The 17,800-nt window shown below is 47.0% G+C and overlaps 1 protein-coding gene across 6 annotated transcripts in view; it reads right to left on the reverse strand.

Annotated features, from left to right (window-relative positions):
• The window catches only part of RAPGEF6 (Rap guanine nucleotide exchange factor 6), a 230,347-nt gene that overhangs the window by 137,986 nt on the left and 74,561 nt on the right, over window positions 1–17,800 (reverse strand). For all 6 annotated transcript variants that reach the window (XM_060240482.1, XM_060240486.1, XM_060240489.1 and 3 more), the window contains one exon: window positions 14,108–14,177. In XM_060240482.1, coding sequence (XP_060096465.1) covers window positions 14,108–14,177 — 70 coding nt within the window. The remainder of the gene's footprint in view (window positions 1–14,107; window positions 14,178–17,800) is intronic.

Consider the following 17,800-nt stretch of genomic DNA (forward strand, 5'->3'; position numbering starts at 1 on the left):
GAAGGCAGCCGAGGTTGCCATCGCTCGCGTGGAATGAACCCGCAGAGGGCCGGGCAGCGGCCTCTTGTGGAGCATGTAGCACAGGCGGATCGTCCCCGTGATCCATTTGGACAAACGTTGCGAGGAGATCCACAGGCCCATGGAGGGGCCAGCGTACGACACAAACAGTCTGGGGTCTCTCCGCGACTGACTTGTGCGGTGAAGATAGAAAGATAGCGCCCGCTTCACGTCCAGGGCATGAAGGCGCCGTTCTGAGTCATTAGCCGGTGACGGGAAATAAACCGGCAGAAAAATTTCTGAATTCAGGTGGAACGATGATACCACCTTTGGTAGAAACTTAATATCGGGGCGGAGCATCACCCCATCCGCTGAGAAATTGAGGTAAGGGGCATCACAGCGCAGCGCCGCCAGTTCCCCCACCCTCCTCGCCGAAGTGATGGCCACCAAGAAAGCTGTTTTCCAGGCCAACAAGTGAGGAGAGCAGGAGGCCATGGGCTCGAAGGGTCTCCCTGTTAGGGCCCTCAGGACCAGGGACAAGTCCCAGGCTGGGGCAGGGCTCCTGATTGCCGGGTACAGTCTCGCCATGCCCTTGAGGAACCGCTTTGTGTCCAGGTGCGTGAAGACCGACCGGCCCTCTATACGCTCATGCTGAGCCGAAATGGCCGCCAGGTAGACCTGCACGGACAATTGAGCGAGGCCCTTATCCAGCAACACAATCAGGAAGTCAAAAATCACGGGCAGCCCCGCTCTAGCGGAAGCCACAGAGCGACTGGCCGCGAACTCCGCGAACTTCGCCCACTTAGTTGCGTATGACTTCCTCGTGGACGACTTCCTCGAGTTCAGCATGACAAACTGCGCCCTGTCCGAGATCATAGGCGCCATGCCGTCAGCCGGAGATGCGGCACATCGTGATGGAGGATCCTGCCCTGATAGGAGAGGAGAAGGTCCGGGGCCTGGGGGAATCGGCGGTACCTCCCCTCGGCCAGTCGCAGGACCAGGGGGAACCAATGCTGCCTCGGCCACCATGGCGTCACCAGGATCCCCTGCGGGCACTCCCGCAGATGCTTCTGCACGACCTTGGTCAGCAACGGGATGGGCGGAAACAGGTACACCGTATGATGAGTCCAGGGGATTAGGAGACCGTCCCCCAGAGCCAGGGGGTCCACTCCCCCCCTGCAGCAGAACAGGTCGCACTTCGCATTGTGCCTTGTAGCAAACACATCCAGCTCCGGTGTCCCCCAGCTGTGGAAGACCGGATCCAGGAACTCTGAGTTCAGCTCCCACTCGTGAGACAGAGCTCCTCCGCGGCTGAGGAAATCTGCCTGCACATTCTTCACCCCTGGCAGGTGGGCTGCTTGCAGGGAAACCCCCAGTGATCTGCACAGCTCCCACAGCGAGATGGCCAGGTGGCAGAGGTTTCGGGATACCGTCCCCCCCTGCCTGTTGACGTACGCCACCGCCGTGGTGTTGTCGGTCATCACCGCTACTGCTTTTCCTTTCAGAAGGTTCTGGAAGGAGAAAATGGCGTGAAAGATGGCCAGGAGCTCCAGCAGGTTGATGTGCTGCTGACTGTATCGACTCGGCCACCTGTCCCCCACGCATATATCCCCCATGTGGGCACCCCAGCCCCACAGGGAGGCGTCCGTCGTGATCGTTAGTACTGGTACTGGTTTGTGGAAGGGGGCCCCTTCCACCAGGCACTGTTTCTGACCCCACCACCGCAGGGATTCCAGAACGTCCGGTGGCACCGTCAGGAGGCGGGAGTACGGTTCTAGGTTGCACTTGAAACTCCGCAAGAACCAGAGCTGCAGAGTCCGCATCCTCAGCCTCGCGAAAGGAAGCGCCGCCGTGGTGGCTGCCATGAGTCCTAATAGTCTCTGGACTTTCCGTGCTGAGACCACCGGATTCCGCCAGAACGCCTCTACCACTCGCACAATGGCGTCCGCGCGGTCTGGAGGAAGAAATGCCTTGCACTCCTGCGTAACCAGTATCGCCCCTATGAACTGTACGCGTTGTGCAGGCTGAAGATGGGACTTCTTCTGGTTTATCTGAAGTCCCAGTTCCTCCACCAGGGCAAGGGTGACTTCTATGTGCCTCAACAACGACTCCCTGGACTCCGCCACCAGGAGCCAGTCGTCGATGTACGGGAAGAGTGTTACCCCTTGCTGTCTCAGGTGAGCGGCAATCACCACCATCGCCTTGGTGAACACTCGCGGGGCCGTGCATAGTCCAAAGGGAAGAGCCCTGTATTGGAAGTGCTCCTCTCCCACCGTGAAGCGGAGAAACTGTCTGTGGAAGGGATGAATTGATATGTGAAAATATGCATCCTTTAGGTCGAGCGTGGCCATCCAATCCCCCTGTCCCAGCAACGGGAGGATGTACTGCAGGGTCGTCATCCTGAACTTGTCGCATCTCACGAACACGTTCAAGGCTCGTAGGTCCATAATTGGCCGAAGACCCCCGTCCCGTTTCGGGACTGCAAAGTATCGGGAGTAGAAGCCACGCCAGAGCTGGTGCGTAGGGACCCTTTCGATCGCGGCCTTGTCGAGGAGGGAACGTACCTCTTCCCGGAGGGTCTGCGAAGGAGGGGTGTAAACGAAGGTCGGGGTGGGTGGAGGGTTGGAGAACTCTATCCTGTAGCCCTGTTGAATAATTGACATCACCCAGCGATCCGACGTAATACGGGTCCAGGCAGGGAGGAAACGTGCCAACCGGATATTGTGCAAGTCCACAGGGCCATTCAAAGGTGGGGGGCAGTCAAAGGCCCTGCTTCTGTTTGGAGCCCTTCTACCTGGGAGCCTGAGTAGAGGGTGGCGAGTACTTGGGCTTCTGTTGGTACTGGGGCCGCGGAAAAGCTGGTTGCTTGGAGCGCCATTGCCGCTCTGGCGACTTCGAGTATGGCTTCTTGTGCCACGTCTTTGGCCACTGTCTCTTAGCTGGGGTGCGGGGACTTGTTACCCCCAGGTTCCGGGACGTCTTTATACTTTTGTCTAGCTCTTGTAGAACCGAGTCCGTGTTTGAGCTAAACAATCCCGAACCATCGAACGGTAAGTCCTCCACGTAGGCCTGCGTGTCGTGTTGCAGTGCCGTGGAACGGAGCCAAGAGTGTCTGCGGAGGGAGATGGCCGTGGTCAATGTTTTGGAACACGTGTCTCCCGAGTGCTTTGCTGAGTTCAGCTGTTGTTTTGCGAGGGCCATGCCCTCCTTTTGCAGCTTCCTCAGGGAGGTCTTAGCCTGTTCCGGGATGGACCCGAGAATGGTGGAGACTTGGTGCCATAGGGCATATTGATATCTGCCCATACAGGCCGCATAGTTTGCTATTTTGACTCCCAAGGAGCCTGAGGTATAAAGCTTCCTTCCTATTGCATCTAGTTTCCTACCCTCCTTATCAGGGGGCGTGGAGTGAGTCTTCTTCGCCTTCGACGAAGAGGACACTACCACAGAGTTCGGTCTCGGGTGCACATACAGGAACTCTGCTGATGACTCCTGAATCCTGTACATATGATCCAGCCTGCGGGAGGACACAGGCGTGGACGCCGGCTTGTCCCATGAGGACTTGGCAGTCTGCAACATAACGTTGGTCAGGGGCAGTGCCACAGCAGTGGAAGTGTCCTGTTGCACGATGTCGAAAACCGTATCGGTAACGACTGGTTGCGGCTGGACCGTCGGGAGCGAGAGGGTTTGAGCCATCCTCTTGACTAAGTCGCCATAGGACTTGAGGTCTTCCGACGGCGAGATTGGCTGCTCATCTGAAGTCTTTCCCGGTGGCGATGGTTCGTCCGGCGACGACGGTCCTCCGTCAGGAGACGAGCCTCCCGGCGACCTGGGAGACTCGTCCGGGGAGTCAGAGAAGTCCGACGGCTGTCTCGGTTTCGGGGATGCTGGGGCTGTCGGGGTCGACTTCGGCTTCACCGGTGGGGCGACCTCGTGCTCCTTCGTGCGTAAGTCTGGGGGTTTCGACACCGACGCCGACGGGGCCGTCTTCACTGTGCGGAACGACGTTCGGGACCGATAAGATGTTTCCGAAGCTTGGTCCCATTCGGGTTGTCGCGGCGGCAGCCATTGAAAATGTGGTTGGACTGGATAGGCCCCATATAGGTACTGCCATTGTCTCTGGTCCCACGGGACGTGGGACGGGGCTCCGCGAGACAATCGGCCGTCATCCTTACCGAGAGGAGATCGTGACCTGCTGGCTGAACGGTCTCGGGGCCGATCACTCGGTTTGGCCAGTGGGCTTCGCTGTCGAGGGGTGCTTCGGCCGAGGGGGCTGCGGTCGGCACCGATCCTCTGGCCCGGTTCTATGTCCGAATCAGAATCTGAAATGACCAACTGCGTCGACCTCGACTCCAAGGGGGTGCCCGAATGACGTATCGGGGACGCGAAGAGCTTAAGTGGAGGGACGATCGGAGCCGCAGGGTCCACAGGAGACACCGGTGCAGAGAGCGGCGCCGATTTGTGTCTCTGTTTCTTGTCCTTCTTCCCCTTTGCAGCCGATGCCCCTTTTTCCTCCTTGCGCCGTTTTGCTGGCGTCGAGGATTCCGGAGTTACCGCCGAGCCCGACTTTTTTCTAGGGCGATCGGCGTCGGAAGGGGTCTGGTCGGTATCGATCGACTTCGGTGCCGACTGGTCGGAGTGACCGGAGGGCTGTTCCGCCTGCTCCGCCTGCTGGCGACGGGGGGAAAGAGCCTGCTCCATCAGCGCCGCTGCGAGTCGGGCTGCCCTGTTTTTCCTCGTTTGGCGCGAAAACTTGGCGCAGTGAGGACAGGCGTCCGGACGGTGCCTCTCGCCCAGGCACAGCAAACACAGTTCGTGCCCGTCCGGAGGGGCGATTTTATTCCCGCACGAGGAGCAGCGGCGAAAAAACCCCCACCGTCTTTCCATACGAGGGAAAGCGAACGGCGGGAAACCGAAAATAGGGAGAGGGGGCCCCGAGGGGCGGGAAAAAATTACCCCACTCTCCCGCAGCTACTGCTAACTGTCTACAACTATACTAAAACTATAACTATAACTACAACTATCTAACTAGTGATAACAGAAGAAAAAATTTTATCCAAAGGTAAGTTCACCGACCGTAGCAAGGAAGATCGACTGATCAGCGCGGCGGTCAGAAGAGAACTGGCGGGATGTCCGCTCCTGTCCCAGTGAGCATGCGCGGGGGGGGGGGCCTCCGGGCATGCGCACTGGGACGTCGGCGCGGAAATCCGCAGCTTTTGAAGTTTACCGATCGAGATCGGCGCTGGCGCCTACTCCCATCAGTGTGATGCACAGAGACCACGAAGAAGATATGTACATATATTTGTCCATTATTAAAAGAAAATATTTTGTAATAAAGTACTGCCCGTATGAAATAAAAGATTATGGCAGCCTCATGTAAATCGCTACCATTTGGAGTGATTCCGATTCCTGTGTGTATGTTAAGTGCCACCAAGTCACTTTCGACCTCTGGCAACTCTATGAGTTAATGATGTCTAAAATGCCCTATCGTTAACAGGTCTTGCAAACTGAGGGCCTGACTTCCTTGATTCAGTCTGTCAATCTCATCAATGTACCCACACAGCCTTCTTAAATTATATTTCTCCATGATCAGGGAGAAAGGGTGCAGGGGGAGGATGTGTCCATTAGGTGCCCCTTATTATGAAGGGTGTCTCGTGCGGTACGCCTCTCCCTGATGTTAACATCTACATGCATCCCTTCACTCATCAGGCAAGGAATTTTGGACTTGGGTATCATCAATATGCATATGACACCCAGCTGTATCTGTTGTTAGGCAACCGGTCAGGCACCATCCCACAAAATCTGGTCAAGGGATTGGAGACCATGGTGGGATGGCTAAGGAAGAGCAGGTTGAAGCTGAATCTGCTGAAGAAGGAGGTTCTGTGGCTAGAGGGGCGGGACTGGGATTGGAGTGCAGGCTCCTGGCTCTTGACAAAGCACCATTGATACCAAAGTTTTTGGTCCTGGCCCCAACCTGGTAGAATTCTCTGCCAGATGATATTAGGGCCCTGTGGGACGTTATGCAATTCCACAGGACCTGTAAGGCAGAGATGTTCTGCCAGGCTTTTAGCTGAAAACAGCAACAGTTTATTATTCAGCAAGCACTTCCCTTTTTCCAATCCCCACCCCCAGACACTTTGTAAGTCCCCCCCGCCAAAAAAAAAATGACGCTCTGGCTGTCCAGAATGTAGGCAAAAATTCATAGGGCACCACCTGGGTCTTCATATTTTTTAAAATTTATTGTGCTGGCTTTTAACTTGTATATTGTTTTATGGTATATGTTGTACATTACCCAGAGCCCGGCGTAAAGAGGGATAGAGGCGATTAATCAAATTAAAATGATAATGATGATGTACCAGTATAACTGCTTTTTCTTCAGCCTAGCTACTTCATGTGATGACCAGTGTGGCCAAGCTATCTACTGTTGTCATCACAGCATGCAAAAGGTCACTGTGGTTGTGTGTAAGTGTTCAAAAGGAAGCTGTAAGGTATTACAAATAGCAAGTTTTATCATGAACTATCTCATAATAGCTTTGGTAGTGGTGGCAAAAAGTGCCATCACGTCACAGCTGATGACTTAGTGACCCAACAGGGTTTTTCAAGGCCTCCACATCATTACCCTAGTATTACTTGATAGCCCCCCATCCAAATATTAGTGAAGGGCAACTCTGCTTAGCTTCTGAAATCTGAAGACATCAGGCTAGCCTGGGCTGGCCAGGTCAGGACTAGAATAGCTTAGGGTGAAAGATCTCTGACAGGCAATTAGTGAAATTCTCTCCTGTCTCCTCATGCCTACAGAAAGCTAGCATAGCCATTTTAGGGATCCAAAATTTTCACTTGGTGTTGTCAGATAGTTTTAGGATCAATTTCTACATTGTTTGTTACCAGAAAAGCAAACACAATGAACTGTTAGTGAGAATTACCATAACTATACCTGCCTGTTTCCTTCAGATACTGCCATTAGTATGGAACAGAAAATATAATCAGCAGAAAACTCCAACAGAACCATATTTAATTGGCCCGCTTGTCTTGAATTCTGTACTATTACCATTTCTAGGAGCTTTTTCTATGCTTACAGTTCAATGAAGAATGTTGGTACTTGTCTAAAAAAGACCCCTAAAACAAAAGTTCTAACACGGAGAATCTTATAACACTGTTGTCTAGACTCCAGCTAGCTAACATATATTATTCAAATATAATCATTTGTTCTTTGTTACAATTTCATTTTTAACAGTTTTAACATATAAACCAGGGGTGTCAAACTCATTTGTTACGAGGGCCAGATCTGACACGAATGGGACTTTGTGGGGCCAGGCCATGTGTGTCATAGAATGTAATGTCAGGTAGCAGAGATATAAACTTTATAAAGGATACAGACAAACACAATTAAAGATTTAAAAAAAAAACCTTAAAATAAAACATGCTTAAAACATTAGCACTCAGTGGTCTTAACAGTGCTTTTTTTGTATCTCTCCCATGGGATCCAGGGAACTGGGCCAAGGAAGCTCTGGCTCTTTCCTTCCTTCTCCAGGGGACCACGAGGGGGAGGAGCCTCAACCAATAGAATGGAGAAAGGCTTGGCTTAGTAGCTCTGCTGTGCGATTGAGAGAGCTTGGCTAAGCAAGCTCTCCCTCCCCAAAGGAGGAACCTCAGCCAATGGAGAAAATAGAGGTTTTGCTCTGTAGCTCCTGTGCAATTGAGCAAGCCTGGCAAAGCAAGCCGTGAAGCAGAAAGAAGCCAGAGAGGGAGAAGGAAACAGATGACAGCCAGTTGCTCGGAGGCCTGAGGCCAGGCTGCATGTTTGATACCCCTTACAGTTTGAATTCTATAGGTCTTCAATATACACCTCTGAAGTAAGCCACAATAAGAGCAATTCTAAACAATTCTACTCAAAAATCTCATTTTACTCAATGTGGCTTACTTCCAGGAAAGTGCTCTTAGTCTGGCAGCCTCTGCTTTTTTTGTCCATTGGCCTGTATGTGCATGTATGTGTACCTGTGCCTGAAAGCCATTGTGATCTCTGGTGACTCCTGCTGGAGCATGGAGGACATTCAGAGAAGTGGCTTGATAGCCTGCCTCTGCCTCCTGACTCTGGTATTCTCTGGAGATCTCCCATCCAAATCTTTGCCAGGGTTGACCCTGATTAGCTTCCAGGATCTGATGAGCTCAGGCTTGCCTGGGCTACTCAGGTCAGGACTGGCAGTCTATGCTTCTTAACTGCTTTACAGATAGCTAGAGAGAGAAGACTCCCAACAGCATGCCAGATGTTCTAGGTCCACATATAACAACTATATGTTTAACCAATACTATTGGTGTTTGCCACAAATACTTGAAAAACATCCAATTATACTAAATTATACAAAACATCCAATTCCGTGAGAATCAAGGACGTTTAAGATTAAGCACACATATTTGGTTAACTTACAAAAATGCATTACTGTTTTCATAAAACTGTAGACCAAACTGCTTTCTAGCAGAAGGAAGCTTAGTTTTTAAAAATGCCCAGTATTGACAGGCTGGCTGTGCATTATAAAAGTAAAAGGTTAAGAATGTTTGTTACCAGAAAAGCAAACACAATGAACTGTTCATGAGAATTACAGTAACTACGCCCACCTGCTTCCTTCAGATATTGCCATTATTATGGAACTGAAAATATAATCAGTTGCAAAACTCCAATACAAACATATTTCAGTGGTCCATTTGTCTCACATTCTGTACTATTACTGTGCTTAGGAACCTTTTCTATGCTTACTCATAGAGTAGCAGCTACAGCTACAGCAGTGGTTCCCTCTCTTATAAGAGCACATCAGGCTTTCAGTGAAATCCTCTGTAGTAGTACTCTCGTCTACTCCAATTGAAATCGGTGGATTTCAAGTAAATCTGAATAGGACTGCACTGAGTGATGGTGCTTTCATTCTACTTCAGCAGACGTGTGTGTGTGAGAGAGAGAGAGACAGAGACAGACATCCTGGCAACCCTATGAATTTATGACCACCAAAACGTCTTAGCGTTAACAGCTTTGCTCAGGTTTTGCAAACTGAGAGCCATAGCTTTCTTGACTGAGTCACTCCATCTCACGTTAGGTCTTCTTTTTATGCTGACTCCAACAGTTCCTAGCTTTAGTGTCTTTTCCGGTTATTCTTGACTTCTCATAATGTGAGCAAAGTAAGATAGCCTCAGTTTAGTTATTTTAGGTTCTAGGGAGAAGTCAAGCTTCATTAGATCTAAAACCCACTTATTTGTCTTTTTCGCAATCCACAATATCCATAAAACTCACATCCAACATCACATTTCAAATGAACCAACTTTCTTCCTGTCAGCTTTCTTCATTAGCCAGCTTTCACACCCATACATAGTAATGGGAAATACTACAGGATGAATTACCTTAGTCTTGGTCTCCTGCAACACATTCCTAAACTTAAGAATCTTTCTAAGTTCCATTATGGCTGCCCTTTCCAGTTTCAATCTCCTTCTGATTTCTTGGTTGCAGTCTCCCTTTTGGTTTATTATTGAACCAAAGAATACAAGATCTTGAACAATTTTAATTTTTTTAATTCTCAATTCCCACTAGTCGTTATTAGACATGGGCATGAAACACATCGCGAGTCGCGACTCATGCTCAAAATGGGTCTATTCATGGTTTGTTCAAAGCTGGTTCGTTTCATTGCATTGTACACAAACTAGAAAATGAACCAGCTGTTCTCCTAAGTCAGGAGTGGGGAATGTCAGGCCCGAGGGCCATTTACAGCCCATGAGATCACTTGATCTGGCCCTCCAGGATTGCTGGGCCGAGCCTCTCCCCTCCCTCTCATCGGCATTGTGAAGGACTGCTGCTGGGGTATGTGGGTGCCTTTAAAGGTCTGCTGGGAGCAGCTGAAGGGAGGGAGGGAGGGCTGCCAGGGGTGGAGAGTGAAAGCCAGCTATCACCAGTTCAATTTGCATGTGATTATCCTAGATGGTGTGGCCTAATATGCTAATATTAGAGGTTGTGGTCTAATATGCTTGGACCTAGGCATTTGCCTGGGACAGCAGGCCGGGAGTGTATGTGTGCTGAATTAGGCTCTCCCCACATGACTTCAAATAGAAAAACAATTATTTGCATTAATTTTGCTGGCCTGAATTGTTCTCCCTCAGCAGAGCACTGTTTTTTAAGTTAATCATTCTGTATGACCCACGAATGATGTTATAAATATCCAAATGGCCCTTGGCAGAAAAACAGTTCCCCACCTTTGTCTAGGTGTTTGGGTCATTATTGGTTTGTTTTTCCAGATAGCTGGCACCAAGGGACGGGACGGTGGCTCAGTGGTAGAGCATCTGCTTGGGAGGCAGAAGGTCCCAGATTCAATCCCCGGCATCTCCAAAAAAGGGTCCAGGCAAATAGGTGTGGAAAAACCTCAGCTTGAGACCCTGGAGAGCCACTGCCAGTCTGAGAAGACAATACTGACTTTGATGGACCGAGGGTCTGATTCAGTATAAGGCAGCTTCGTATGTTCAATGCAATCAATTTCTAGACAGCGTTGCAGGTGCACTTCTGGGAGCCCTAGAAACATCCACAGCAGTTGTCCGTAGCTTGAGTGGCAGCTCTGAGAGCCCATCATGGTGCTTCTATTCTTCTTCATGGAAGCAGATGGCATTTATTGCCACACACCCAGAATCAGCTGCTTTCACGCAGAGTCAGCAGCTTCTGAATGAGTTAATTACATTGTGTGATTGTTGATTTGGCTGTTGCTGCATGCTAGAGTTTAGGGACATTGTGGGACAAGTTTAAACACCTCTTCCAGCTGGGTAGGTGTTGGCAATTGCTCCTCTGCAGTTTAAGGGACCTTAGCCCCAAGGCAAAGCCATTTCTGTTGGGTTTGGGCTTTTTGCTTATTTCCCCAAAACTTATTTGTTACTGCTGGGGTTTGCTTATTCACAGAACACACTTGCTTGTGCCCTATTGGTTTCAAGGACATTCCTCTATGTTTTCTATAATTTTATTTCAAATATTAATTTGATATTTTGGTAGGCTTTGACTTCTTTTAATCACAGAAAACAAACCAACTTCCTTGTGACTCTCTGGTGTTCAGGGATCTAAGTGACAGAGGCTCATGTTTAATGCCTTGCTTTATCTTTCATTTTTAAAAATCCGCAGGGGGTTGTTATTCTGCTCATGCCAGTGTGGCTGTTTCATTTTTTTGCTTTCAAATCCAACTTGCTGAGCCAGTGTGGTGTAGTGGTTAAGTGCGCAGACTCTTATCTGGGAGAATCAGGTTTGATTCCCCACTCCTCCACTTGCAGCTGCTGGAATGGCCTTGGGTCAACTCGTAGAGTTGTCTTTGAAAGGACAGCTTCTGTGAGAGCTCTCTCAGCCCCACCCACCTCACAGGGTGACTGTTGTGGAGAAGGAAGATAAAGGAGATTGTAAGTCGCTCTGAGACTCTGAGTTTCAGAGTGGAGGGCAGTATATAAATCCATCATCATCATCATTCTGGGAAATGTTTTCCTTGACTGAACTACATCACCTTCATAACTAAATCATAAGCTTTTATTTTAATGTTTGATTTCTATTAGTTCTATTAGTTGATTATAATGTTTGATTTCTATTAGTTTACCAAAACCAACTAGCTCAGAAGTCATTGCAAACCTCTGTCAGGGCCAGACGTGATACCTCTGCTCTGGGGGGGAGGGGGGTTCTATTGCCAATGGTTTCACTCCACTCCACCTGCTTTCCTGGGCAAGACCACTTTTCCACAGAGGCTTTATATGGATGGTTTCAGCTTGCAGCAGGGGTATTCAACCTGCAAGTAGCCTCTTGTCCTGAATATCGGTTGTGCATCAAAACAATCAGATGTTGTGCACACTCATTTCTTTTAAATGGGTGTGCACAGCAAAAAAAAAGCTAGTTGATTCTTTCAAAAATATCTTACGTGACCTATCTTGAACCGGCTGACAAGTCACCAGAGAGGATAGAACATTAATAGGCCACAGGAACACATCAAAGCAGCAGCCCTGGACAGTAAGCAGTTAACACACACTTGAATGAATTGCTTAAGCCATATTTTAGATTCTAATTTTTTTAATTAAACATTCAACAAGTTAGATTTTTCGTAAAGCCTCCCCACCTCTTACTAAAACTGAAGTGGAAAAGAAGGTATTTTATTTGCAAACTGTACTTATAGTATAATCTTTTTTTTTACCATTCGCATTTAAACTTCCAACCCCAACCCTCATCAAATCAGTTGTAGAATTCTATGAAAAATATTTGGGGAAAGGTCATCTTGTATCTTCACAATTTACTTTTCTTCACAGTTGCTGTTTTTTAAGACTTTTTCAAGGCAAGGCTTTGAGGACCTGAACAGCTGTCTGTTCCTATTATGTAAAACAGGAGAAACGATACCAATTTCTTCCGTTCACGTGAAATATGAATGCGGGGTTCGTGGTAATGCAAGGGGTAAAGATTCTTAATTATTTCAGAGCATCTTACAAGTTTGGCTTGTATAGTGTACTGGCAGAGTGCGGAAAATGATAAACATCACAAAAGATACAGTAAAATTAGAGAACATTGTGAGTATAAAAACAGTCATTATCACTGACCCTTAACAAACTTAATTATTAGTGTATTAAAATTCTGGAATATTCTCCCTTGAACACCTGCCAGAATAAAGTACAACTAGAAATTCTGATATTTATCAAAGGAATTTTAAGTCTTTGTAGAAAGATACTTTTTAATTGGAAATGGCAGTTCAGAGAACAGAACAAAAAATATGAAAAGGCAAAAAGAACACTGAAGCCTGTTACAAAGGGTTGGACCCTACAAACTGATGCATGCACGCACCAGGTGATATATGAGGGAGAAGGGACCACTTTTGACTGCTAAAATGGCTATGCTAGGTTTTGTGAAACTCAAATCAACAAATGTCATGCTAAGGTAAAAGGTTACGTAGGCATGCTAGCAATGTTGCTAAGGAGAGATGTGCAAGATCACCCTGCTCTCCCTTATATTAGCAGAATAGCTGAAAGTATCCAATCTAAACATCTGTATATTCACTGGAATCAGAAAGTCTTCTAAAAGACCGGTAAGCAGTGGGGTGCCACAGGGCTCAGTACTGGGTCCCAAGCTCTTTAACTTGTTCATTAATGATCTGGAGTTGGGAGTAAGCAGTGAAGTGGCCAGGTTTGCAGATGACACTAAGTTGTTCAGGGTGGTGAGAACCAGAGAGGATTGTGAGGCACTCCAAAGGGATCTGTTGAGACTGGGTGAGTGGGCGTCAACGTGGCAGATGAGGTTCAATGTGGACAAGTGCAAAATAATGCACATTTGGTCCAAGAATCCCAGCTACAAATACAAGTTGATGGGGTGTGAACTGGCAGAGACTGACCAAGAGAGAGATCTTGGGGTCGTGGTAGATAACTCACTGAAAATGTCAAGACAGTGTGCGATTGCAATAAAAAAGGCCAACGCCATGCTGGGAATTATTAGGAAGTGAATTGAAAACAAATCAGCCAGTATTATAATGCCCCTGTACAAATCGATGGTGCAATCTCATTTCGAATACTGTGTATAATTCTGGTCACCGCACCTCAAAAAGGATATTATAGCATTGGAAAAAGTACAGAAAAGGGCAACTAGAATGATTAAAGGTTTGGAACACTTTCCCTATGTAGAAAGGTTAAAACGCTTGGGGCTCTTTAGCTTGGAGAAATGTCGACTGCGGGGTGACATGATAGAGGTTTACAAGATTATGCATGGGATGGAGAAAGTAGAGAAAGAAGTACTTTTCTCCCTTTCTCACAATACAAGAACTCATGGGCATTCAATGAAATTGCTGAGCAGTCAGGTTAAAACGGATAAAAGGAAGTACTTCTTCACCCAAAGTGTGATTAACATGTGGAATTCACATATGTTTGTGTTTGTGTATGTATGTGTGTGTTGGTCTGGATAGGCCATTGGCCTGATCCAACATGGCTTCTCTTATGTTCTTACAATACAAATCAGGGAACAGCACAGGTGTGTGGTATGCTTCTGCAAAGCAATATATAGAGTTAACATGACAAGGTCTAACCATAGCAATTGACAACAGGTTCTCATTTACAATGTGAGAGAACTGACTTTCTAAAAGCCTATCCTTACCACAATCATTTCAGAAGGCTCCAGTACAATACACTCGCAACCTCGTTTTCCTCCAGATTGCTTGCCAAAACTGAGGAGAAAAAAACCAGAAAACATTAGCTTACATTAAAGCAGACGTTAACAGATAATAAAAAATACAGCAGAATGTTAAATGAATGTGACGGAACACAGTTGATCACATCTCACATGACGATTTAAGGGACTGTATAAACTACTCCTCCAGCATTCTGGAAATATGTTTCAGACATCATTATAGCTCAGAGGCAGGACAGGATCTACACATTTTTGAGGGGGGGGGGGCAATTAAAAAATGGCACCCTCTTACGGGCCCATTCTACCTTATGGGCCCATAGAATAGAATGGACTCCATACCTAATTTGGTGCCCCCCCTCCCACTGCGCCTGGGGCAAGCACCCTCCTCTGCCCCCCCCCCCAGATCCGGCCCTGCTCAAAGGCGGCCACACTGTGGCTCTTTTACACATACTGTGTGGCTCTCGAAGCCCTCACTACCCCATCAGCAAGCTTCTCCAAGCCAAGCCCACCAGCCGTTTGGAGAACGCATTTAAAGTTGTTTTCTTTCTACCCCTCCCTCCCTCCTTGAGGCCCCCATCTATTTGCTTTCCTTCTTCCTTCTTTCCTTGCAGTTCTCAAACATCTGATGTTTATTCTATGTGGCTCTTACATTAAGCAAGTTTGGTCACCCCTGGATAGCTGGTCTCAAGGGCTATTATTATAGACACACACATGAATGACAAGGTCATACAGAGCAAAAATGCCAAAACACATGGAAAGAGGGGGAAAATCCATTCTTAAACCCATCCCAAAAAATTGGTTACTGTTTTCCTCATATTGTTAGCATTGATTGACCAAAATGGCTCCCAATAGACTAGGACCGACATCTTGCTCTTGGATTTACATAGGTCCCATAATTCATCACATATGATGGAAGGGGGAAAGTACTAATATCTCATCATATTGTCAAAGAATGAAAAATGCAGGAAAGAACATGAGAACCAAACCTGACTATATGGTTTTAAATATTTTGATTAGTATGTACCTGTCTTGGATTTTCAAGATTTAATTACTTTAAAATATGCAATTAATTCTTTAAATTTATAACATCAAAACTGTAGGATATATCGCAAGAACAATTTTATGACTGTTATACATATTGCAGTATCCTGTGTGCCAGGAAGTCTATTAATAGTCTGTAGAAATTTCAGTTTTATCTAGAGTTCTTCTGTATTCTGCAAGCAAGGCCAGTCAGATATCCTCAAGTGGTAGTGACTTCAGGCTTGAATAGCGAGGCTTGAGCACCAACAGGAGCTGGAAGCAAGGAACTGGAGGCAAGGAGCTGGAACTGGAACTGGGACCCAAGTGACTCAGACAGAGTCGATTAAAATTGAACCCTATGAAGACAGAGATCTTAAACAGGCTGAGAGGCTAAGCACCTCCAACTGCTCTGGAAGCAGCACCTGGGATTCATCTATCCAGGCTTAACCGGGGCCAGAACGCTGCAACATCCCATCATGCTTAGACCCAGGAGGCAGAGCATGGAGCAGTTCCTGCTCAAAGTAGAATTCGCAAATGGGCCTTTCTTGCCAGACAGAAAAAACTAAGTTGCATGTGCTAAGATAGCATAGGGTGCATCAGACTGCATTTTCTCTCAGGTACTGGGAATATTTACAGTATTGCTTGTACAAAACTTTCACAAGCATTTTATAATTCCATAAATAGATTAAAAACATGACTTATTTTGATGCAGTAATAAGGAAAAAAGTGATCTATGTATCTGAAAATCCTAAAATGTATTGATTACCAGATACACAGATGTGATTCAAGAGAACAGAAGCTTCGTGAAACTGTTCTAAGAATGCCCAAAACCTTTCAAAGTGATGATTAGTTTGAATACTAAGAAGAATTATAATCAGTAGGAGGCAAGAGCATCATGATTAGAACTGTCAAATTCTCATTTTAATAATATATCACAGAAACATCCTTAAGTGTAGCAGCTTTCATGTATTCATGCACAAGACTAAATTTCTCTCTTTTTGATAGAGGTATCAGTTCCCTGCATTTCACTGCAGTTGTGTTTTGGAGGAAGAACAGAACTAGAATAGTTCTGGAGGGCAGGCAACTAACTGCATGGACAAAATGTATGTTTCCCAACCCTGAGGTTGCCAGTTAGTAAATGAATACAGGATGGGAGGGGAAGGGTACTTAAGCTTTCCCACATCAACTGATTTCATTTGTAAATTCCCCTCCGCCATTTCACCAGCCATTTTCTTCAGACATCTTGCTAACCTGCAGTCCAACTGAGAGAAATATGAAAGGGGAAGATGGGTAAACCCTTACCCACATCCAACTCAAGCTGCAACTGTGTTACCATTAGATATGTGAAGGCCCAGAATAACACCCCCCCCTTTTTTTCCAACAGAAAAGAAATTTGGGGAGTACTGAAAAACATCCCTATGAAATAAATTTACTTTTAGAATAAATGAAATACTTTTAAAGACAAGATGGGCATACTGTAGACATATACAGTTCTTCAAGGTGCATTTCTGCACCTAGAAGGATGTCTAATCTTCATGAGAAGAACCTGAGGGTCTTTTCTTGCTTCTCAACAGCTACATGCCTTCTGTTATCCTTTTGACCTGACATGATTGAACTTTTGACCACTGTGACTAGGGTTGCCAGGTCTAATTCAAGAAATATCTGGAGACTTCGGGGGTGGAGCTAGGAGCAAGGTTGTAACAAGCATAATTGAACTCCAAAGGGTGTTCTGGCAATCACATTTAAAGGGACTGCATACCTGGTAGCCCTGTGGCACAGAGTGGTAAAGCTGCAGTACTGCAGTCCTAAGCTCTGCTCACGACCTGAGTTCGATCCCAGTGGAAGCTGGGTTCAGGTAGCCAGCTCCAGGTTGACTCAGCCTCCCATCCTTCTGAGGTCGGTAAAATGAGTACCCAGCTTGCTGCGGGGAAAGTGTAGATGACTGGGGAAGGCAATGGCAAACCACCCCGTAAAAAGTCTGCCATGAAAACTTTGTGAAAGCAACATCACTCCAGAGTCGGAAACGACTGGTGCTTGCACAGGGGACTACCTTTACCTTTTATACCTTTTAAATGCCTTCCCTCCATTTGGAAATAATGAAGGATAGGGGCACCTTCTTTTGGGGCTCATAGAATTGGACCACCAGGTCCAATCCTTTTGAAACTTGCAGGGTGCCTCAAACCTCAAAAACCAGGGGTCCACCAGAGCCCCAGATACCAGAATATAAATTCTCCATTATAACCTATGGGAATCAGTCTCCATAGGGAATCATGGAGTGCCCAGCAGACATTCCCCCCCATACACACTTTCTGATGACCCTGAAGCGGGGGTGGGCCTCCAAACTGGGGGATCCCCTGACCCCACCTGGGGATTGGCAACCCTATCTGTGACACATTTACCCACAAACTAAATAAAAAGGAGCTTATTCTGTACCTTGCTGGAGGGAGAAAAAAAATCAGAAGGTGGGGGGGACAGAAACTGCACCAAAGTCCTAGAGGAAAACTGGAAGTTCCACTGAGAATTTAGCTCTCTTGCCAGACAGAAAAAAAACCTAAGGTACATGTGCTAAAATAGCATAGGGTGCATGAGACTGCATTTTCCTCAAGTACTGGGAATATTTGCAATCTTGCTTGTACACAA

The sequence above is a fragment of the Heteronotia binoei genome, chromosome 5 (genome assembly GCF_032191835.1).
Source record: "Heteronotia binoei isolate CCM8104 ecotype False Entrance Well chromosome 5, APGP_CSIRO_Hbin_v1, whole genome shotgun sequence".
Lineage (NCBI taxonomy): Eukaryota > Metazoa > Chordata > Lepidosauria > Squamata > Gekkonidae > Heteronotia > Heteronotia binoei.